Source organism: Cupressus sempervirens, chromosome 6 (genome assembly GCF_028749045.1).
Source record: "Cupressus sempervirens isolate cs-2001-9-10 chromosome 6, ASM2874904v1, whole genome shotgun sequence".
Lineage (NCBI taxonomy): Eukaryota > Viridiplantae > Streptophyta > Pinopsida > Cupressales > Cupressaceae > Cupressus > Cupressus sempervirens.
This window is the reverse complement of record NC_143123.1, coordinates 163326408-163351525: the sequence shown is the minus strand read 5'-3', so window position 1 is coordinate 163351525 and position 25118 is coordinate 163326408. Positions and strand designations below refer to the sequence as shown.

The window sequence follows — 25118 nt, the reverse complement described above, 5'->3', positions numbered from 1 at the left end:
CATTCCCAGGTAGGTTTTCTGCTTTCATTTCTATGTTTCTTAAAACATTCTATTTGTTTTTTGTTGCATCTGATTGAATCCAAAATCATTCCTAGGTAGATAGAAATGATTTAGAATAATTAGAACAAGATTTTAACACTATTCCGAGGTAGATAGAAATGATTTAGAATCATTAGAACAAGATTTTAACACCTTTTGACAAGTTTTGTTGAATCTTTCTCTATTTTTGATAAAATCATGATCAACATGATTTAGAAGACATGCACATAATGGCATTCACAAATTTTCACACATTAACAATATATTTTCCAGACATTAACAATATATTTCTACAGAGCTCAATAATTAAACAAGAGAATCAATATTTACGGAAATGATACTTTGGAACAAGCTATTGTTACGAAAGAGTCGAGGATTTTTAATAACAATGTTCATTCTTTACAACGCCGAGTAAGCTTGTGATGTATTTTGCAATGTTACATAAATCTTACAGACCAATGTTATTAGATATGGAGTTTTTTGGGACATGCATTCCTATGGACAAATAATTCACAGGCATACTGTTATTACAATGGGCATAAAAAATAGTTTTCCATTGCACGTTACAGGTATCTAGATATTTTGCTTGAGTTGATTATGATTGATCATTCTTCCTAGCATCAGATGATAACTTACTCTTTAGCTCTTTAATTATTGAGTTTAAGGATGTTGACTTATAGATTAAATAGTGTTTGCACTATTGATAATTGCAGCTAAGTGGAAAGAGTGTTGGGATTGTTGGGCTTGGACGCATTGGCTTGGCCATTGCCAAGAGGGCAGAAGCTTTTGGGTGTAAAATATCATATCATTCAAGGTCTGAGAAACCTGGGATCAATTTTAAGTATTTTTCTAGTATTGTGGACCTTGCATCTAGCAGTGATGTTCTTGTGGTAGCCTGTCCGTTAACAAAAGAAACTTACCATGTTATTGATCAGAGTGTTATTGATGCTCTTGGACCAAAAGCAATCCTTGTGAATATAGGACGTGGTCCTCTTATAGATGAGAAAGAGCTGGTCAAAGCTCTAGTTGAAGGTCGTTTAGGAGGTGCTGGGCTTGATGTATATGAAAATGAGCCTCATGTGCCGAAGGAGCTATTTGACCTGGACAACGTAGTATTATTGCCACATGTGGGAAGTGCAACCTGGGAAACAAGGAAGGAAATGGCAGACCTCGTGATTGGCAACTTGGAAGCATACTTTTTGAAGAAGCCATTGTTAACGCCAGTAGAATGAAGAGTGAGAAAATATAAAGACTGCTGAGTTAATGGCTGATGGTATTCAAACACAAACTTATGCAACCTTGCGGTTGTTTAAGAAATGGTGTACTCAAACAAATGCAATAGAGAATTCCTCAAGTCTTCTATCTGAAACTTCTTGTTTGGCATTTTATTTCATGTCTGGCCTTCCATATATTCAATATTGAACATATTTTAGCTGAAGATGTTCACATAATTCTCTCAAATGATATATATGCAACCTAGAGTCTAAAACAAAACAGGAAAATGTAAAAGACAGAAAGCAATTGTATTTTAATCTGGATTAACATCAATGCAGTTAACTTAAAAAGTAATCCATCTTAAATATGTATTTTGTGCTGCTAGTTCTACAACTGCTATTAGCAAGCTTTAATATATCATATGTTAGACTGCTGAAACCCCATCTGTTTGTCTCAAAACTCACCCAGCATATTGGTGTTTCAGTGGGTGTTTGCTTGACATTGCCAAGATCCCTCCAACCACCTAAGGGTGACACTGGATACTTTACTGGTATCATTTCTACAGTAGGTTATTGGGGCAGAATCCTGTGTGTATCCAATCTATGATTCAAAACTCTACTGGTATGAAAAGAGCTTTGAACATTTTGAACCTGTGATATTTTAATGAATTCTTGTGCCATGACTAGTCATTTCCACTTGTAAAAACCAGAACCATATATGGCAGGTTAAATGATTTTGTATGGGAAGAAAGTTCCCAGCCATGTGAAGACAAAAACAAATAGTAATTGCATAGGACGTTTGAGCATTGAATTCACCTAAGGAAATATGAAAATTAAACCTTCAACATTATCTTATCCTTGGTAAAAGGACAGTTATGACATACACTACCCAGAAACAAAAAAATGGTTTCCAAGTGAGCTTCTACTTTTGAAGATATTAATGATGAATTGGGAGTATATACAATTGTTAAAGGAATATAGAGCTATCTGAAAAGAAGCCATAGAATTTTGGAAAGTTTTACTATCAGTGTCTGGTATTTATATTTGAGAGGGATTTAGCATTCATCAGTGTTCTAAATGTTTGCTGAACTTATCTTATTGATGCATTCATCATATTTCTTGAATATTCAAATATTTCTAAAATAACTAGTTGATTGGTAATTTCTTATCCATGATTTTGTAAATATTAATTTTAAGGGGATAATTTAATAACCAAAAACTCAATTGTTCTTGGAACTTTGGAAGTGCTAGATGATGATATCTCTAACTTAAATCATATACCCATTTTGATTTTGAAGACTAATAAGCACGGAATCAAGAAAAATCACCATTCTCATTGAAAGCTTTACCAATCACGAAATTGGTTTTTAGCATGCATGCCCACGAGTTCATGAGTTAGCATCTATTCCACTTCAGTAATGTGGAGATTTTACTATATATTGTGCACCCGTTATGTTTTAAGATTCATTAGCTGATTTATATGCCTAGAAGATCATTGTCAAGATTCCACATGTAATCAAAGATGATCAATGTTTATTTTCAATCAATTCTTAAACTTTTTGAATATCTCAGTCTTCTAGATGCTAATGCAATTGGTATTGTCTACGAGTGATGAAGTGGTTTAAAATGATCAAGAGTTGTTTTGGTAGCATCATGGACTTTGAAAATTGCCTACTTTATATTGTGCAGTTGTTATGTTTTAGGATTCATTAGATGATTTCTTTGTCTAAAAATTCATTATCATGATTCCCCATGTAATCGAGGTTGATCAGTGTTTGGTTTCCGACAAGTGCTGAAGTGGTTTAAAATCATCAACGAATACATCGTAAACTTTGCAAAGTGCCTACTTTATATTGTACAGTCGTTATGTTTTAGGATCGTTAGTTGATTTCTATTGACTACCTAGATGCTAATGAAATTGGTGTTATTAGACAAGTGTTGAAGTGGTTTAAAATCATCAAACGTTGATTTGAACTTTGGAAATTGCCTTCTTTATATTGTGCACTCTTTATGTTTTAGGGTTCACTAGCTGATTTCTATGCCAAAAAATTCATTGTCAAGATTCCACATGTAATAAAGGTTGATTAATGTTTGGTTTTAACAAATTCTTAAACTTTTTGTAGTTCTTTGGTCTACTTAGATGCCAATGCAATTGGTATCGTCTTGATACAAGTAGGTATAAGGATTCATAAAATCAAATTAGAAAATTTTCACATATTGACAATTTCTTACCAAATTACCATCTAGGACATAATCAACATTCTTTAAGGAATCACTCATAACTTTTACAAATGAATAGATATAATAAATTTCTTTTTTTAGAGCGAAGATCAATGAGTTAAACAAGTTTTTCCAAAGTTACAACCCAATCCAATGAGTAGAATAAAAGTTATTTTGCCTTTGCCAAAAATGCTAACACAAAAACCAGATTTAGATCAGTCTGCACTAAAATGACCACGACTTCTTGAAATCATGATGGAATTAAACTAAACCAAAACCAAATTAAAGTCAACTCATAGAACTTTTCAAAAATATAAGTTGTAGGTTTGTATCTTGTTACATGTGTTTGTACCAATACAAGCATGCATATTTTTAGAAAAATAACATAGAAAGCATAGAAAAAACTTACAAAATCAAGTTTCTTTCCATTCAGTTCATCTCCAAACTCATCCAACTTCTCATCTCTAACCAATGCATCATATTGTGAAGCTTTTACAAGTTTTGTAACCTATTAGCTACCCCCACGACCATTCAGATTCCCTTTGACATCAACTTTTTCATGTTGTTAACATTTTATGATAATATTTTATTACATATTAACAACTTTTATGTTTTTTCGCAAAGGACCCCTAAACTTTGTAAAACATATCGAAATGGACTTTAAATGACATTATTGCCCTTTAACCTTATAAAGACCACAAAACGTTAAATCCCTATTATGAGCTATTTAGGCCATATTTACAACCTTCCATCATTTTTTATATTCTAGTACATTGAATGACTCAAACATTATTTAAATGACCAAAATTGGTCTTTTAACATTGCAAATGACCATACATGGCATTTATTTGACGTTATGTTGTGGTGTTCTTGCACCATACTCTCGGGAACGAAAATAATCCAAGCCCCTTGGATTGTTATTCCTTTTTCTTGTCTTCCAATTCTTTGGTGTTTGCTATTTGATTATTGCAAACAAAATTGTATCATCATCCTTTTCCTCCTTGTACCTTCTACCGTTCAAGTGTTATTTCATGTTTTGGGTCCACAATTTTAAATCTCCAAGATGCATGTCCATCTTCTCATAGGCATCTTTGGGATACTCATGTACTTGCAAACCTGCATATAACATGTTAGGAATCATAATCACACAATCATCATTAGTGTACTCATTATGGACATAAATTTGCCTTTCCATGACACTATTAGTTTCATCCTTGCTCATGGTTTCATCAACAACCATCACATCCCTCTCTTGATCATTAATCTCATTATGAGTTTAAACATCATGTTCTTGAATTGGTTCATCAATCAACAATTTATCTCGTCCATCTTCTTGTTCAAGTTGGAGAATAGATTCATGCTTCACCTTTTCTTGTGGTTTCCCTCTTTTGATAATCTTCCTTATATGCCATTTAATCTTTGTTCTAATTTTTAGATACCAAGATTGACTGACCCATTCTATGTAATCATCTATGATTCTTTCCAACTCTTGTTTAATCCTCTCTAACTCCATTACATGTTGCTTCTTGCTTCTCTTCTTCTTCTTCCTTCTTTTTCATTTCTTCTCTTCTCTTTCTTCTTTGTTCTTCAATTCTCTCCCTTTCCTCTTCTTCTTTCTTCTTCTTTTGTGAACCCTTATAAGCCTTCCATGCAATCCATGCATCCCATAACACTTCCTCTTCATAAGACACCTCCATCCTTTTTGTCTCAACTAGGTGTCTCCACTTTTCTCTCCCTAGTCTTTTGGTATACACTCAATTGGTCATCTCTTCAACCTACACAACCATTAACTTCTTGGCGTGGATTGCTTCCTTTGACACTCTATCCACACACTCAAGATCTCTTGGCCCAGATACCAACATGATGCAAGTAGGAATAAGCATTCATAAAATCAAATAGAAATTTTGCACATTTTGGCAACTTTTTACTAAATTACCATCTAGGATAGAATCAAAATTCTTTACATAATTACTCAACTTTTAGAAATGAATAGATATAATGAATTCCTTTTATTAGAGTGAAGATGAATGAGCTAAACACATTTTTCCAAAGTTACAACCCAATTTAATGAGTAGAATAAAAGTTATTGCACTTTTCCCAAAACTGTTGACAAAAAAACCTGTTTCAAACCAATCTGTACACTAAAATGACCATAATTTTTTTAAAATCACAATGGAATCAAACCAAACCAAAATCAGATCAAAGCTAACTCAAAGACCTTTTCGAAAATATAAGTTGCAGGTCTGTATATTGTTACATGTGTTTGTACCAATACAAACATACAGATTCTAGTAACACATAAAACTTGGAAAAAACTTACAAAATCGAGTTTCTTTCTTTTCAATTCATCTAAAAAACCCTCCAACTTCTCATCTTTGTAAATCACAACCAACACATCATATTTTTAAGTCTTCACAAATCCTCTAACCTATTAGCTACCTCCCATGACCATTCACCTTTCCTTTTACATCAACTTTTTCATATTATCAACATTTAATTGCATATTGAAAACTTTTGTATTTTTCCACAAATGACCCCTAAACTTCATAAAACATAACAAAATGGATTTTCAATGACATTTAATGGCATCATTACCCTTTAAACTTACAAAGACCACAAACCCTTAAATTCCTATTATGAGCCATTTAGGCCATATTTACAACCTTGCATCAATTTTTATATTCTCTTATATTAAATGACTCGAACATTATTTAAATGACCAAAATTGGTCTTATTACATTATAAATGACCATACATGACCTTTATTTGATGTATATGCCATGGTGCTCTTGCACCACGTCTACATGTGCTAATGTGGTTTAAAATGATCAAAAGCTGATTTGGTAGCATTTTTGCATTGTTGAAATAGCTAAAAGTGCAAGTTTCATAAAATGCTATATCAAACCTCATTTACACAGTTTCCAAGCATTTTTTATAACTTATTCTTGCATTCAAATTTTCATTTTCAACCTATTCCTTTTATGAGCATTTTGAAACTCTTTTCCTTTATTGTCATCACTATCCCATAGTTTATGCATCTCCAAACTAATATATTTACATTACTCTTCATTACTAAAAGATTTGGCATCTTGACAATATTTTGGTTAAAGAATTAAATATAATAATCCCACTTATATCATAAATAGTAAGAATAGCTAAGTTGAACTATATGCTAATCCAAACATACAAATGAACAACATATACATCCCATAATACATAGAAACAAATCCAAAAATGAATAATAAAGAATACACATCAATAGTTATACTAAGCATCATTGTTCAGATTAGTGGAACCAAAGAAAAGTCAACGGACACAAAGCACAAACACTTAGACTATTATATACTCCATAAGAGTATGACTTATCTTAGAATCCTTCATGAAGTTGAGTATACATAATACCCAACCTACTACTGCCTTCCTAAATAATTCTATATCATCAAGGGGGTCACATTGTACCTTTGATCAAAGTATTAATCAAAAAGTGTGAACCTTTGATGATGCAATGTGTGGACAAAATCAAAAGAAGGCTACCTACCCTCAATCTACAAGGAACCCCAATCAAGAAAATGTCACATCTAGAAAGCATAAAGTAAAGAAGACACATAATAGTAATACTAAGCATCATTGTGTAGATTAGTGAAAGCAAAGAAAAGTCAACAGACATAAGGCACAAACACTTGAACTATTATATCCTCCATAAGAGTAAGACTTATCTTAGAATCCTTCATGAAGTTGAGCATGTACATAATACTCAACCTACTACAACCTTCTTAAATAGTTCTACATTATCAATGGGGCCACATTGTATCTTTGATCAAATTCTATATCAAAAAGTGTGAACCTTTGATGATGCAATGTGTGGACAAAATCTAAAGAAGGCTACTTACCCTCAATTTACAAGGAGCCCCAATCAAGAAAATGTCACATCTAGAAAGTATAAAGTAAAGAAGCCACATCAGTAGTAATACTAAGAATCATTGTTTAGATTAGTAGAACCAAAGAAAAGTCAATGGACACAAGGCACACACACTTGAACTATTATATCCTCCATATGAGTAAGAATTATCTTAGAATCCTTCATGAAGTTGAGCATACATAATACTCAACCTACTATTGCCTTCCTAAATAGTTCTATATCATCAAGGGGGGCCACATTATACCTTTTAACAAAGTCTTAATAAGAAAGTGTGAACCTTTGATGATGCAATGTGTGGACAAAATCCAAAGAAGGCTACCTACCCTCAATCTACAAGGAACCCCAATCAAGAAAATATCACATCTAGAAAGTATAAATTAAACAAATATGAAACAAAGCATAGTGTAGTTTTAGAACCTTTATTGTACTATATTGAGCTCTTATATGGTCAAACTCTTTAATTGATATAATCTCCAACCAAGGGGTGTTCATCTAATCTACTGGCATCAACACACACTTTCTAGCTATATTAGGAAATCGATAACCACTCTCTAAGTTGAGCTACCTATTAATAGAAATCTCAACAATGTATAAATAATTCATTATGTTGTTGTTTTTGTATTGGAGATGATTGAGAGAATTAGACTTATAAACACTCTTTTAAAAATTGTAGAGAAGGGGATCTTAGGAGGATGCAACTTTCTGGTGAGTGTATTTATGTGTTCTTTTATGGATGAAGGAGTTCAATATGTTTTGAATCTACATAAAGTTGTATATTTGATAATGGAGTGGTGGGAACGTTTGTGCCTAATTGTTTTCGTAGGAGCATATATTTTTGATTCTAATTGATTTGGAGAAAAAATATTTGGAGTGTTGTGCTGGAATACAATATAACAATGTTGAGCTTTACTCAAAATCTAGTTGATCTACGAGATTTAAAAATAGCAAGCATGAGATTCCATAGTGCATGGCTATGCTGGTTGGACTTCATGGGGCAGATTATTGGGATGTGAAGCCTAATAGTCACATGGCCGTTCATTTTCCCTATCTCTTCATATTCAAATAAATTTGTATAAATGACCATGTGCATTCTATGTTTGATTGTATCTTAGATTGGATTACTGCAAGATCCCTTCTTAAGAGGGTATGTAGGCAATTGCCAAACTACTAGAAAATTGCGTCTCTTGTTTTGTTGTTATTTTTTTGCTTTTTATTTCATTTCTATGCTTGCTTTATGTATATAATAGGGTCATGCAACACACACTCACTTAACCATATAAGCTGAAAATTCAAATTTTTAAAATTTAAGAGACCAAATTTATAATCGTAGATTCAATAGATCAATGCTCTGAGTCCCTCCCATCCAATTTTTATGAGCTCGTGATCCAAATGTTCCCAAGAGAGAAGCTAGGAATAAGAAACCTATCCAGTCTTTCTAAATTAGAAACTTTCCCACTTCTTGTGTTGCTTGAAGTATACAAGCCCTCGTTGAGTTTTATATAAACCAAAATCAAGAAGAGGATTGTATCGTTAAGTAATAAAGTTGGCTTTAGTCTATCCAATCCTCATTCTTTTCCTCCAAATTGATAATATCATTACAATATTTACCCAAGATCCAAGAAAATAAAGGAGCTAAGCTTTAAATATACAAACCATGAGACTATTTAACCACGAATTATTAGGAATATTAGTTAGTGTGTAAACTTGGACCTTAATTAATTGATATTTAGTTTTACAATAGAAAAGGATATTGGATTAGGTCTAAAAATGATTTTCATTGTTAATAAATCCCTCATGGATGAGCTTGGCTAGGAAATGATTAAACAAGAGAAGATTTTAACATCTTAAAGGACAAATAATTGTACTGTAGATTTTTCTTATAGTTTACTACTAGTAATATTCCTAACAAACCCTTCCTATATCCACAAACATTCTAGAAACCAAATAGATCCTTGGAAGGACCTATATAATTGAGTTTTGGGAGGATTCTTTGTTGGGGGAAGTACTATTTTCCATCAACATTGAATCTATATGCATATTTATCCAACAAATTTAGACATTGTGTAAAGAACCACTCCATCCAACAAGATAAGATAAATGTTAGAAATTTATAAAAAAAATAAAAACAAAACTATCACAAAAGTTTTGTACAGAATAGAAAAAGAAAACTTATAAACTTTTTATAAATTCTCTTATCCCTTTATGAGGAAAAAATAAGACTAGAGAATATGGATGCTTCATCTTCTAGAAAATATATGGTGCCCTTTAAGTACTCTTTATTTAGAGATTAGTGGAACCAAAGAAAATTCAATGGACACAAGACACAAAAAATTGGACTATTATATCCTCCATAAGAGTAAGACCTATCTTATAATCTTTCATGAAGTTGAGCATACATAACACTTGATCTATTACCACCTTTCTAAATAGTTCTGTATCATCAAGGGAACCCCCTTATACCTTTGATCAAAGTCTTACCATAAATTTTGAAGCTTTGATGGTGCAATGTGTGGACTGAATCCAAACAAGACTACATACCCTCAATCTACAAGGAACACCAATCAAGAAAATGTCACATCTAGAAAGTATAAAGTAAACAATTTTGAAACAAAGCATAGTACAATTTTAGAACCTTTTCTATACTATATTGGGCTCTTCTATGACCATACTCTTTAAAAGATATAATCACCAACCCAAGAGTGTTCATCTAATCTCTTGGCATCAACACACACTTTCTATCTATTTTAGGAGATTGATAACCACTCTCGAATTTGAACTACCTATTATAAGCAATCTTAACAATGTACAAATAATCCTTCAACTTAGATTGTTGGTCCATAACATCTATGAAGATTATTTTCCCTAGGACTTTACTTTCTTAGTCTAACCATCTATATTTTGGTAATTGATTACGCTAAATTTGAGTTGTGCACGAAAAGCATGCTACATAAATTTCCACAAGGAAGTGAGAATATGATCACAATCAAATATGATCCTATGGGGCACCACACTCAAAGCATAAAATATCCTTTGTGAAGGTACATTCTATTGACTTGGAATTACAATATGTCCTCATGGGTTAGAAATAACTTTAATTAGCTTGTCTACACTTAGAATAGTTGCACCACTAACAACAAGAATTCATAGATTAACCAATGATAAAATTCACAAAAAATCATGTCTTATCTCCACTAATTAGTACTGCCACATAGATACAAAAGGCCTTCGAGGTGTTGATGCTCTACATCCACTTTTTGAGACTCTAGATACCTAGCAACAAATCAATATCAAATCTCATCACTACCAATGATGTATCTCGATAGTTTTCATGCATCTTAGTCATACCAAGATATGTTCCACAAGATGGTTTGGGCACTTAAAACAACACAATAATATGAATACCAAATAAAATTTGAATGAAAATTTTGCCAAGATGCCATATGATCTCATTTACATCAATATATAAAATTAAAAATTTTCTTGCTGGGGACCTCTAAGACCCATTCTATGATTGAAACTTTGATAGTAAGGACCATCTAGGGGTTGTTCAAGAATAGGAATTTGCATATTTGTGTTATGGGATAATTATGATTTCATGTCACCTCCTCCTTAAGGAATTTACAATAATGCCCCCCTCCCCTTCGATGTATTGAATATTAAATTCACGCTCAAACAAAAATTTGATCCAGTGACATTGATGTAGATTTAACTTTTCTTACAAGAATATGTATATAAACTACAATGATAAGTACTATGTATTGATGGCCCATAAGAAAGTGCCTCAATCACAAAAGAGCATGTGCAATAGATCCCAAATATAGATGACAAGTAAGTTATAAACAACACAATAATATGAATACCATCTAAAATTTAAATGTAAATTTGGCCAAGATGCCATATGATCTCATTTACATTAATATGTAAATTTGAAAATTTGCTTGCTAGGGATCTCTAAGATCCAATCAATGCTTGAAACTTTGATAGTAAGGATCATATAGGGGTTGTTCAAGAATATGAATTTGTAAATTTGTGTTGAGGGATAGTTATGACTTCATGTCACCTCCTCCTTAAGGCATCTACAATAATGCTCCCTTCCTTTCTCCGTATTGAATATTAAATTCACACTCATAGAAAAATTCAATCTACTGACATTGATGTAGATTTAATTTTTCTTACAAGAATATGCATATAAACTACAAAGATAAATACCATGTATTGATGACCCATAAGAAAGCGCTTCCATCACAAAAGAGCATGTGCAATACCCCCCAAATCTAGATCACAAGTAGGGTGGTTTATCATACAATCCTTTATCTTTCATGTCTATTAGAAATCACTCAACTCTCTTACATAAGGAGTACACCATTTGAAAATGCATTAGTGCAAACCATAAAATCCAGTACAAGATTAGGTGCCATAAATATTGTTGTAATAGTTAGCCACTCCTTGACAACCTTAAAAGGATCTTTGACACTAATGTGGAAAAAAATCTTCTTCTATTTCCTCTAAATATAAATTATTGGATTTTATATTTTAGAAAAGTTCAGGATAGATCAATAGTATTACATGCCAATCCTACAAAACTACAAAACTTTGAAACATTCTTAGGTTCTCAACACCAAACAATAAAAAATTTAGGCATCAGCAAAGCCATCCTCACTAAAATACACCTAAATACTTTACTTCTAACTGGGATTCACACTTTAATAAATTTCCAGTAAACTAGCTCTCTTACAAATATAATGTTGGTAACAAGATACCTACATGTCATAATATTTGATCTTGTTGATTCATATAAGCTTTCATCTGACATCTCTTGTTGCAAAAAGATATCCCTAGTTATTATATGTTATGTTTCCCCCAACAAGGTAGGATATGATTTTTTTCATGGCCTCAAAAAGGGCATAGGCATTCTTTTCTATAAAGGAATAATTTATTTGAACATCTTGCAAGGATTTGCTAATGTGAGCCACTAGGTGCTCATATCGCTTCACATAATTCTTTTATAGGGACTTCACTTGGTGAACCTAAATAATAACACATGCATTTGTTACATACTAAAGAATCCCCCTATTTAAAAAAAAATTCCCTTAAACTCATTTTTGTCACCCCCTCCAATTCCACCAACATCATTTTCCTTTATAAACCCTCACCCCACCCCATAAAACCCCCCTTCCCTCTATTTAGGAATTATTTTACCCCCCTTTTTTCTCATTTGAAACCCCCCAATATGAATGTTTGTGATAGTGTATTATTCTTCCAACGAAGACCTAATGATTTGTTTCTGGTAAAACAAAAACCATATTATAGAAAGTAAAAAAGAAAATAGTTGGAAATACTTGGAACAATTAGGGGTTGCCAACACTAGGGATTTCTTTAATGCATCCTTAATCTTCATGAAGGAATTCATTAATTCCTTATCCCGACTTGAAGATTGTCCCTTCTTGATCACCTTAGAATCAATATTTTCCTACTTAACATACTTGGGAATAAACCTTCACACAAAATATATTTTCTCAAAGAAATATTGGATAACCTTGATTTTCTTGGGCTAAGAGATAAGATCAATGGCCTTGAAATATTCTAGATCAATTCATGCCACATATTTAGATACAATATGCCTAATAATCTTATCCTCTTTGCACCGAAAACACATTTCTTGGGATTAAAGATGTTCTACATTTTAAATGCCTTTGGAAGATCAATTCCAATTATTTGTTGTGATTGTTTCAATCTTTGGAGTAAGTTGTCAAATCATCTTGGTATACAACTATGCTCTTATGTACGTTGAAAACAATTGGTTAATTATATATTGTCTTTGATATTACACAACATATCATATCTTTACTAGTCAGTGTATGCCAAGCATTCCAATGTTTGCCAAGTTCGGAAGATAGTACCTATCGATTTCACTCGAGCATTGAAGAGAAACAAAAGAAAATTGGAAGGAGCCAGTGTTAACCGAGCTTACTCAGTTACCAAAAGAAGTTTGTAAAGATGTATTGTTAATCAAGTTCACTTGGTTAACATAGGGAAATTAGTTCTGAGTTAGTGTCTAGCGAGCAGGGTTTGTAATGAAGAATTTTCTCATTTTGGCATATTGAGTTCAATGGATTTGTTTGTTGGTTCTAGTCAACTAAGGAGATGAATATTTATTTTTCTAAGTTGTATTCAAGCCGACTTGATAATGCTTAAGGTATAAATAAAAGGTCAAGTTGAGGATTGAAATTGTACAAGTAATTGGAAGAATAGAAGATTCTTAGAGGAAGCAAATTAGAAGGATAAGAAAAATATCCTTGTGGAGCTACAAAGATACATTCAATCAGAAAGGATCAAGTATTCGAGCTAGAATTGAGATCTAAAATCAGCAATATAGTTGCATTAGAAATCAGACCATCTCATTGTCACTCTCTAACCATTGTAGTAGTGATCTACATATCTTAATAGAGTTGGCTTAACAACTATTTGTAAATCCTCTAACAAGGTGGCATTTCTAGATTGAAGTGTCTAAAGACCTCTAACAATGCCACTCCTAATAGGGTGATTAAATCCTCTAACAAAGTCACACCTAACAGTGTGTTTTGTAACCTTTAACAAGGTTGGCTCCTAACATGGCTCACTTCAAAAGAGTGAAAAATAATAACTAGTTGCAATTGGTGGTTTTCTCCAAATTGGGTTTCCACATTAAATCTTGGTGTCACTTGCTTTCATGGTATTTCTTTCATGTGTATGTAACTAAGTTAATTAAGATTAATCATAGATAATATCTTAAGATTTACATGTTAAGTATTTTTTGAGTTATAGTTGTTATTACAGTGGTTACTGAGTTTCAACATAATATCAGTGTTAACCGAGTACTTATGTGTATACCGAGTCACAGTATTTTCAGTGAAGTTTATATTGTGTACTGACATCTAAGAGATATGAGATTTATTTTAGTGGTAACTAATTCACTCCTCTTATATTTTCAACAATTGGTATAAGAGCTTTTGGTACTTTCTTAAAAGGTTTCAAGGACCTAAGCTAAAGATTAGGATGTCTTACAGGAGGGAGATTCCCAAGCTAAACAAAGATAACTACAAGGCATGAGAGGAATTTGTGAGATTTCATTTAGCAGCCATTGGAGACTTATGCCTAAAGTACCTAGATGCCAAGTATGTGGCACCTATTGGAACAATGACCGTTGAAGAAATTGCAGAGAAAAAGAGTCATAACATCATGATGATTGATATTGCTTCATCCCTCAACTATGCTGAATTTGATGAATTCAAAGACTGTAGAACTACTTATGAGATTTGGATCAAGTTGAAAGCCATCTATGGAGGAGATGATAATGTAAGGAGAGCCAAAGCTGAAAGTCTTAGAGGATAATTTGATCAAGTAAAGATGAGAGAAGATGAGAACATTGCAAAGTACAATGATAGAATCAAAGCAGGTATTTGTGCAATCAAAGCCTCAGGAGGAAAGATTGAAGATAAGATAGTGGTAAGTAAGTTTCTCAGAACACTTCTTCTTATATATTCAATCATAGTATCAACAATTCAAGAGATGAGATGCAATCCAAAGAATGATATATCATTAGATGTAGTAGTTAGAAGATTGACAACATTTGAGCTAGATAACTATGATAATTATGTTCCTAGTTCTAGCAATCTTGAGTCTGCATTTGAAGCCAAGTTGTCACTCAAGAAGAAAGCTAAAATATTTAAAGGAAAACAATTTGAAAGTGAAGAAGAAGATAGTTTTGACAGTGATCTTGAAACTATTGAAGCATTACTTGCAAGAAGGTATCTCAAAGAGAAAGGAAAATATAAAGGTAAAATTCTTTTAATCTACTTTTCTTGTGAAGAGGTTGGTCACGTTGCTACAAGGTGTCCAAATAGAGAAGATAAAGATAAAAAGAAGAAAAAAAATTACAAAGGCAAGAAGGATTTCAAGAACTTCAAAGACTACAAAGAAAATGGTAAGAAGTCTTGTTTCATAGCTAAAGATTCAGATAGTAGTGATGATGATGAAATGGTCTATATTGCTGTAAAAGATGAATTAAATAAAGTAGCACTTATTTCTCATGTTAGAAAAAATGATACATGGATTATTGATAGTGGTTGCTCACATCATATGATTGGTGATAAAACAAATTTTGAACATATGGAATACTCCGATGATGGAAGTGTAAGATTTGGAAACAATGAACCATGTTGCATAAAGGGAAAAGGTTGTATCTCACTAACCAATGAACTTAGATATGATAATTCTTACTGGGTTGAAGGACTAAAGTATAATCTACTGAGTGTGACACAATTGAATAACATTGCATTAAAGGTAGAACTCATGAATGGAAAGGCCAAGCTGCTAGATGGAAAATGAAATCTAGTTGGGTCTAGTAACCAAACAAAAGGTAACTTATTGTATCTAAATCTTAGTGAAACTTCATGTTTCATTGCTCAAGTAAAAGAAAGATGGTTATGACATAAAATGTTGTGTCATGTGAACTTTGATAATTTGATCAAGATAAGAAAAAACAAAAGAATGAGAGTAATTCCTAGTTTGAGGAAACCTGATATGGGCCTATGCAAAAATTGTCAAATTGGTAAGATGGGCAAGACAAGTTTTAAAAGAAAGAACTATCATTCTGAAGAAGTCTTGGAGTTGGTTCATATAGACTTATGTGGACCTATTGGAATTGAGAGCTACAATGGAGATAAGTGTTTTATTCTTTTTGTTGATGATTACTCTAGAATGATGAATGTAATGTATCTAAAAGAAAAGTTTGAAGCTCTGCAAAAGTTTATGTGGTATCTAGCAAGAATAGATAAATAAATAGGAAAGAAGCTAAAATGTTTGAGATTAGATAGAGGTGGTGAATTCATTTCCAATGAATTCAATAAATTGTGCACTGAAAGAGGAATCAAAAGACAAGTATCAGCTCCTGGTACACCATAACAAAATGTTATAGATGAAAGAAGGAACATATCCATCAAGGATTGTGCAAGAACTTTGATGATAGAAAATAATGTTGCAATCAAATACTGGAAAGAAGAAATCAATACTGCAGTGGATGCCTTGAACACAGTACAATTGAAAAATAGACCCAAATCAAACTCCTTATGAACTATGGTATGGCTACAAACCAAATATAAGTTACTTGAAAGTATTTGATAGAAAATGTTATATTTTGAAGGAATCTAAGAAAGGTAAATATGACGTCAAAGGTGATGAAGGCATATTCACATATAAATATTTTAATTTATCCACTCATAAGATCATAGAAAGTGCACATGTGAGAATTGACAAGTTTGCAAAAAAGAGTGAAGAAGAGAGTGACAAGGAACTTGAACACTACATAAAGTTTATCTACTTTAAACCTAATACATTGCCAAATCCAATTGGAAGTTAGTAGACTTCACCTTTGAGTCCCCAAAATCTCTAGAAACACTCGAGTTACATCCAGTGCAACCTAAGTCATAGTTTGAAGGACCCTAGTTGCAATCAGAGGCTACCGAGTTACAACCAAAGCAAACACAGTTTGAAGGACCTGAGTGAAGTGGGACCTAAGCATGATACATAAGATCATAATGAGGCAAGTGGAATAAGTTCTAAATCCAAAGTGCCTATGTTAGCAAGATATGTCAGAAGGCACTATGCACTTGATCAGATCATTGGAGACAAGTTATATGGAACAATGATAAGGAGAAAATTGAAAGGTACATGTTTGCTTACTAAATTTGAACCTAGATTAGTTAAAGATGCTTTGGATAATGAAAGTTGGATTGAAGAAATTAATGAAGAAATAGACAAAATAGAAAGGAATAAGACTTGGACAAAGTGGGTTTTTAGAAATAACCTGAATGATGATGGAGTAGTTTCAAGAAATAAAGCAAGGTTAGTATGCAAAGGCTATTCTCAAGAAGAAAGTATTGATCATGGTGAAACTTTTGCTCCTATTGAAAGATTAGAAGGTGTTAGGACTTTACTTGCTTATGCTGCACATAAAGGATTTAAAGTTTATTAGATGGATGTGAAATCTGCATTCTTGAAGATGAAGTTTACATAGAACAACCATAAGTTTTTGTAGATCCTAGAAAAAGGGACATGGTTTTTAAATTGCACAAAGAATTCAATGGTATCAAGAAAGATCCTAGAGCTTGTTATGAGAGACATTATAATTACTTGATAAAGATTGGTTTTCAAAGAACAAATGATAACAACAACTTATACATCAAAGGACTAGACAAGAGGATTGTGTTAGCAAAAATCTTTATGGACAACACATTATTTACTAAAAATGATGATTTATGCAAAGATTTTTGAGAGGAAATGAGTAAGGAATTTGAGATGTCCATGTTTGGAGAGATAAAATGCTTTGTTGGTTTACAAATTCAATAGAAGAAAGATGGTATCTATATTACTCAATCTAAGTATATCAAGGAGATACTCAAGAAATTTGGAATGGAGGATTCAAGACTAGTTGGAACACCTATGTCTACTGGACATAAGATTTCCAAAAATGATGATTCTAAGGAGGTAGATCAGACCACATATAGATCAATGATTAGAAAAATGCAATATGTAGTGCATACAAGGCCTAATATTGCATTACCAGTTGGTATGGTAGCAAGATTCTTAGCTAATCCTAGAGAAAATCACATGATGAAAATCAAGAGAATCATGAGGTATCTGAAGGGTACCAAAGACTATGGATTATGGTACAAGAAAGGAGTCAATTTTGACTTAAGAGCCTTGACAGATGCTGATTGGGCATGAAGTATTGATGATAGGAAGAGCACCAGTGGTGGAGCATTCTTTCTTGGTAAGAGACTAGTGTCTTGGACAAGTAAGAAATAAAACTGAATTTCTCAATCTGCAACAGAGGAAAAATATGTTGTTGCAGCAATTAATTGCTCCAATGTTGTTTGGTTCAAGAAATTGTTAGTAGGTATGAAGGTAGAGATTAAGGATCCAATGGTTATCTTCTATGATTACACCAGTGCAATTAATATATCAAAGAATCTTGTGATACATACCAAGACCAAGCACATTGCAATAAAATATCATCTTCTAAGAGAATTGTGCAAGATAAAGAGGTAAGATTGGAATATGTGAATACTAAAGAACAAATTGTAGACATATTCACTAAGCCATTACCTAAGGATACATTTTTGCATCTAAGAGGTAAGTTAGGGGTTATTCCCCTATCAGAAGCTCACTAAATGAAGTTTAGTGATGCATCAACTAGAGCATGTTGAAGATTAGTCAAGTTGAAGTAGTATTAGAAGGACAAGTTGCATATGAATCAGTACATACAGTACATTGATATTCACCATATATTGTCTTTGGCATAAGATGACAAAGAGGGAGAGTCTGTAGTTATGTCACATCACAAAATTCTTGCTTAGAGATGTCAAAGAGAGAGAGTTCTGTCATAACATTAGAGAAATTTTATAAGGGAGAGTTAACTATCATATTAGAGAAATTTTGTTGAAGAGAGAGAGAGTTCAATCATATTTCAATCAGAGATGTCAATGAGGATAAACATGGTTTGATGATCAAAAGGACAAAGTTTTCTGAATCAAGTCATCTCATTATTACTCTTTAACCATTGTAGTAGTGATCTAAATCTCTTAATAGATTTGGCTTAACAACTATTTGTAAATCCTCTAACAAGGTGACATTTCTAAATTGAAGTGTCTAAAGACCTCTAACAAGACCACTCCTAATAGGGTGATTAAATCCTCTAATAGGGTGACACCTAACAATGTGTTTTGTAACCTTTAATAGGGTTGGCTCGTAACAGGGCTCACTTTAGAAGAGTGAAAAATAGTATCTAGTTGCAATTGGTATTTTTACCAAATTGGGTTTCCACATTAAATCTTGGTGTCACTTGTGTTCATGCTATTTCTTTCATGTGTATGCAACTAAGTTAATTAAGTTTAATCACAGATAATATCTTAAGATTTGCAAGTTAAGTATTTTTTGAGTTATAGTTGTTATTACAGTGGTTACCAAGTTTCAACATAATATCAGTGTTAATTGAGTACCTGTGTGTTTACCAAGCCACAACATTTTTAGTAAAGTTTATATTGTGTATTGACATCTAAGGGATCTGGGATTTATTTAGTGGTAACTGATTCAACCCTTCCCTCTTAGTTACTCCTCTTATATTTCCAACAATGTATGCTTCTTACAAATTCTATGTCTATAGCTCTTTGAAACATGGTTCCAACTTTATTTAATATAAATGCCATTCTAACATATACAAAGGTTCCTCATGCTGCTTTGAAGGATGCCTTACATTTCTTTCAATCCTTCACCATGACCTAATTTTAACCTAATAAATCATCGTAGATATAAATTATGACCTATTCACCCATTACAACAACTTAACCATACTAGTTAGTGGATAGTTTTCCTTGTGGGACTTTGTATTGAGAATTTTGAAATCTACACAACTTGATGCCCCTATTATTTTTAGTACTAGAACAAAGTTAGAAACCTATTTTAAATGTCTATCTGGTTCACTAATACCTTCTTCTTTTAAATTTCATTATTTATTTTGCATTTGGAGAGAAATATTTGTATTGATAGATCATTTCTTTTGTCTAAATAATTTTTTTTTAGACTGCATTGAAATGACGTGTTTAAATTTATCTTATCTATATGATTTTGATTCATAAAAGACCAAGAGAATTGTTTATATTATAATTTCCTTATAATGCTATAAATTATTTTTTGTTTTATGGTCCTAACTTCTTACAAAGATAAATATTTCAAGATGTTGACTCAACACTTAAATTTATACTCTTTGCATCTTCATTTTTGGACTTGGCAATAATTAGCATTGCCAAATATGTTTTCAAAGGAACAAAATTCTAGGAATGATATTTGTTTTGAATTGAATGATTTCATTTCCAAAATAGAGTTTACTTATCTTATTTGTCCTTCTTTACCATCCACTTTTAATTAATTAACTAATTGTAAATGATGAATACAATTCAAGAATTAAAATATATGGTGATCATCATTGAAGACCTTCCAACTATAAATATTATCTAGAATATTAGGTCTAGTAAGGACTTCAACATCATAATGGAGTAAGGAGATGCCCAATAAATATAAAAAATTGTGGTTGATATAACTAGAACATTAACCTCCACATTATCTTTCATTTGAATCCAAATAATGTCAAATAAATTTTGAAAAAATTAATGTTATCCTATGCAACATTCACATACATTCCCAACCTTTTTATTTACATAATAAGTGCTTCCAACTTAAGGCACACCAATATTTGAATCACCATGCACCTTAATGCATTTAATCCCATACATTAAGGCCATGTACAAACCAAAAAGAAAAGGTTTATCATTTTCTACATTATTAGTGTAGTTAGAGTTCAATTTGAATGTAAACCTACAATCTTTATAATTCATGCACCATTACCTTCTCTTGAACACACACCATCAAAATTCATATTCCAAACTATAAAGAAAGAGGTCTTCTTTACCTAAGAATTGAACGCACTACCAACTAAAATTAAAGCTATTTCTTCACTTTCACCATTGAACTCCCTAACTCCCATACATATGGTTTATTTCTCTTTAAAACCATACAAAGGGTTGTCCAATCTCTACCACCCTTATTATGGTTATCTATATATGGCTTGTAAGTGAAAATACATTGACATGATAGGTAAAAGGTCATTCCATAAGTCAAACTAGGATAGACCCTTAGAGCCCCTATGATGAATCCAAAACACATGTTTCTTAGTTAGGATAGCATTCCTCTTTGTAGTGTCTTGAATAATTAAACCCTTAACAATCTTGTTGATCCTAAGAACATCTTATCTTGTCACTCCTCTCAACTATTTAGATGAGACAATTTTTCACCATGCTAGATCCTGACATTTACATCACCTATAGTACAAATCTTAGCAACCAAGGCTTGACTAGTGATAATTTCTTCTTATATACCAAGACTTCTTCCTTCTTCACTTTGTACACTCTCTCAATTAACTAAAACCCATTTCAATGAAGGTCAATTACTATTGCATAAAAATTATCATGGAATATAATATATCTCCTTAATGAAACTTGAACAAAGTACTTGTAAATGGGCTAACCTTGAATCATGGACTTGAATAATAAGACTCACCTTGAGAATGAAATCTATTTGAAGTACTGATAGATGAACCTCACATACAACTCATCAAACACTTTATTCAAAGAGTCCTTAGGCAAAGAACCATCAGAAAGGAGAATATCCAAGTAGAAAAAGGAGCGAGCTCTAATTTGAAACTTGAGGAGATGATCAATCCATTAGACATAGGGAGGTGTGTTGAAGAAAAATAAGACTTTCCTTCATTAATATTTTTTCCAAAACCCACCAAATAGATAACCAATTTTTTTGATGTTAGTCATTTCTCTTATTTGAAAAATACTTATCATATAAATGGCATCCACAAACTATAAATGATATAAGAAGGGGTATATGAATATTCCAACTCCAACAACGAATGGATTTTTGGTTTACTTGGAATATAAAAATATTATAAATACCTCAACCACCAAGATGAATAGATAATGAAGCACAAGGTAAGAATGCTGAAGGTCTCATAAAGAAGAAATCAAGGTAGAATGCTCACCATAAATTTTTACAAAAATTGAAGTAAAATTGACACAACTCATCACCCAAGCAATCTACTTAGCTAAAAGTCCAAAAGAATGTAACACATTTAAGAGAAAGATCATTTAACTTGGTGAGAATATTTTTCCATATTCAATTAAAAAAAAAATCTTTCATAGAAATTTTGATGGAATAGATGGCCTCAACCATGAATCTAACTTGTTCATATAATAAATTATACATAACCATGAGTTTATCTTATTTTCTCCACCTTTGAGTTGATGTTATAAATCACACTATAGAGGGCTATAGGCCTTTAACAAGTCCAAGGAATTAGCTCCCTCTCTCTGGGGATAGTTAAAAAATAAAGTAGAACTCATTGATTTCAACATTTTCCTATTCTCAAAATATTATTGGATAATCTCCATAAATTCTAATAAATGACAAGATTCCACATATCAAAAAATAATTATCGAAGAAATCCATCAGGCTCAAGGGTTCTACCTCTTTTTATTGCCAAAATAATCGCCTCTAGGTCACTTATAGTGATGGGTTTGATTAATATCTTGTTAATCTCACTATATGCACGAATGCAAAAATGTATTCTAAGATGAGGTTCCCCTAATTCATTATAGGGGTAAAACCATAAAAAATAAATAAGAGCCTCAATAATAATGAGTAGAGGCCATTGGAATATTTCAAAAAAAAAAAAACTAGTATCCTTAAGAAGAAACTATATAGGAGATCATATTACCATGTTCTCAAGTCTTGATGGAGTTTAAAGAAATTTATGCTCCTATCTTCCAATAGAAGTCATTCAATCCTTGATTTTTGTTTCCATTAAATCTCCCCATAAAATTCCTACTTTGTAATCTCTTTCATAGCTTGAAGTTCTTCCCTAATAGACTCTTTTGATAAACCATATTATTTATTCAGACACACGATATCATTGAGGTGGATCTTGGAAGCCACCTTAGCCAAATGATATTTCCAAAATACTATTGATTATACTTATTCTGTTGATACTTCAAAAACTAAAGTCTTTTTAAAAATGAGCACTTGGTTGTTTCATAATAAAATATACCTCTAATCCACCAATTAACCATAAGTGGTGGAATGTGAATCCCAACAATCACACAATCGTTCATTTTCCCACATTTTCACGTTTGAAGAACTTTGTATAAATGACTATATGTAGTCTATGTTGATTGATATTGTAGATTGGATTAATATAACAATTCCTTTCTTGTGAATGGATGCAAGTAATTTCCAAATCACTATAACATCACATTTCTTGTTTTGCTCTTATATTTCCCATTTTTATTTTATCCCTCTTCTTATTTTATATTTGAAATTAATACCCGAGCTTGGTTAGCTTGAGAAGGTATGGAAGAAGACAATTTTTTTTTTCCTGTCATCATAAAATTTCTTGCTAATTTAGAAAGTGATGTTGTGTAAGTGAAAGTTGAAAAGAAATGTCATGTTCATTGGTGAGATGATTGGAAAAAAGAGGATTCACTTGAAGAAGAGGAGGATGCTGGTTTTATTTCTTTCCCCACTATTGATACAACTATGGAACATATTGACAAGAAGAAATGACCTTGTGAGATGGTTTTTAGGATTATTTTCCCATGTAGAAGGTAATGATGAATTCTAATTCTAAATTTAAAGAAGATTTAGAGAATGTGTCATTAGAGATCCAAGTTGAAGATTTGTTGTGGAGTTTTCCTCCCAACTTGAGGAGGATACAATTTGCAAACAAAAAGTTGGGCATAAAGTATTTGTAGAGGTCAAAAGGAGAGAGACATGTATCAACCAAGAAGAGGGTCAGGAGGAACATAATCACTTGATTTTTCCTTTTGAAGATAGAAGAAGAAAAAGAGAATAGAGCAGGGGATCTCACAAGTGATTGGTAAGGAGAGGTTTGATTCACCTTCAACTACGGAGGATGATGAGTTTGAGAAAAAAATTGAAGATATTCATATGAAAGCCTCTAAGTTTGGAGACACACTTAAAATATGGTCATGAATGGCTAATGTTGATTACTCTAGATTGAGTAATAGTATATTTATAAATCTCCTTGAATGCTGATAGCTACAAGGGTTTGATAATTACTCAAAGGTGAAAGAATATTTAAAGATGACAGAGTTAGCTAGGAGCTTTTCAACTAGAGGAGTTTGAAAGACATGTTCTCTAAGTTATTCCAAATTTTTTCTCTAATGTTATCCTTTTTGTGGGTGGACATGAAACAACACAAAAAAATATAGATATGTTTATGTGAATTTGGAGAAAATAAAAGAGTTGGATTCATGCTCTGACATGAAGGTCAAAGACAATATATTTGAGGAAATGCATCAAGAACTTCCAGTTATTTTTGCAAGGGGAAATAGAATTTGTGATGGAGATTAGAGGTTGTTTCTATTTGGATCATACATTAAATTTATATGCAACATATCCATAGGAATAAGTTCTAAGATACTACCATTCAACAATTCAAAGTAGCTAGGACAACTCCTGAGTTGTAGGATTATATATGTCATTAATTTAAGTGATTCCTAAAAAGTCAGAGAGACAAATTTTAAAGAAACAATGCGATGTTTGGCTATCACAAAAAACTATTCTCTTTGGTCAAAAGAGGAGCATAATCACATGAGATGATGTAGTTGCATTTAATGCAGGAACATCCTACATTTCCTTGTGATCCTACACTTTTTGTTCATTCTACTAGTTATGGCTAAGTGCCAGTTATTGCCAAGTTCCAGTAGTTGCTGCCGAGTTCTAGTTGTTGCCGAGTTCCAGCAGTTGTTGCCAAGTTCTAGTTGCTACCGAGCTTTAGTTATTACTGAGTTCTAGTTGTTGCTGAGTTTTGGTTGCTTCCGAATTCTAGTTATTGTCAAGTTCTAGTTGCTACCGAGTTGTCTAGTGTTGATTGAATTGTCTATGTTTTTGGTTCTTAGTTGGAGCTAACTTTCATATTTAATTTTGATTGTGAATTTAATGATAGGACCTTTTTTAGGGATGAGTGTTGACCATTTTTGGGTTGACGTTTCTATTATGTAATATTCTAGAATCTTCTATAAGCTGTATTGACAAGTATAAATAGA

At 32.3% G+C, this 25118-nt stretch overlaps 1 protein-coding gene across 2 annotated transcripts in view; it reads left to right on the top strand.

Annotated features, from left to right (window-relative positions):
- The window catches only part of LOC149551758 (hydroxyphenylpyruvate reductase-like), a 73123-nt gene extending 71646 nt beyond the window's left edge, over nt 1-1477 (top strand). For both annotated transcript variants that reach the window (XM_089787258.1, XM_089787256.1), the window contains exon 2: nt 753-1477. In XM_089787258.1, the coding sequence (XP_089643384.1) occupies nt 753-1271 (519 nt within the window). In that variant the 3' untranslated portion in view covers nt 1272-1477. The remainder of the gene's footprint in view (nt 1-752) is intronic.
- Nucleotides 1478-25118: the final 23641 nt, after the last annotated feature.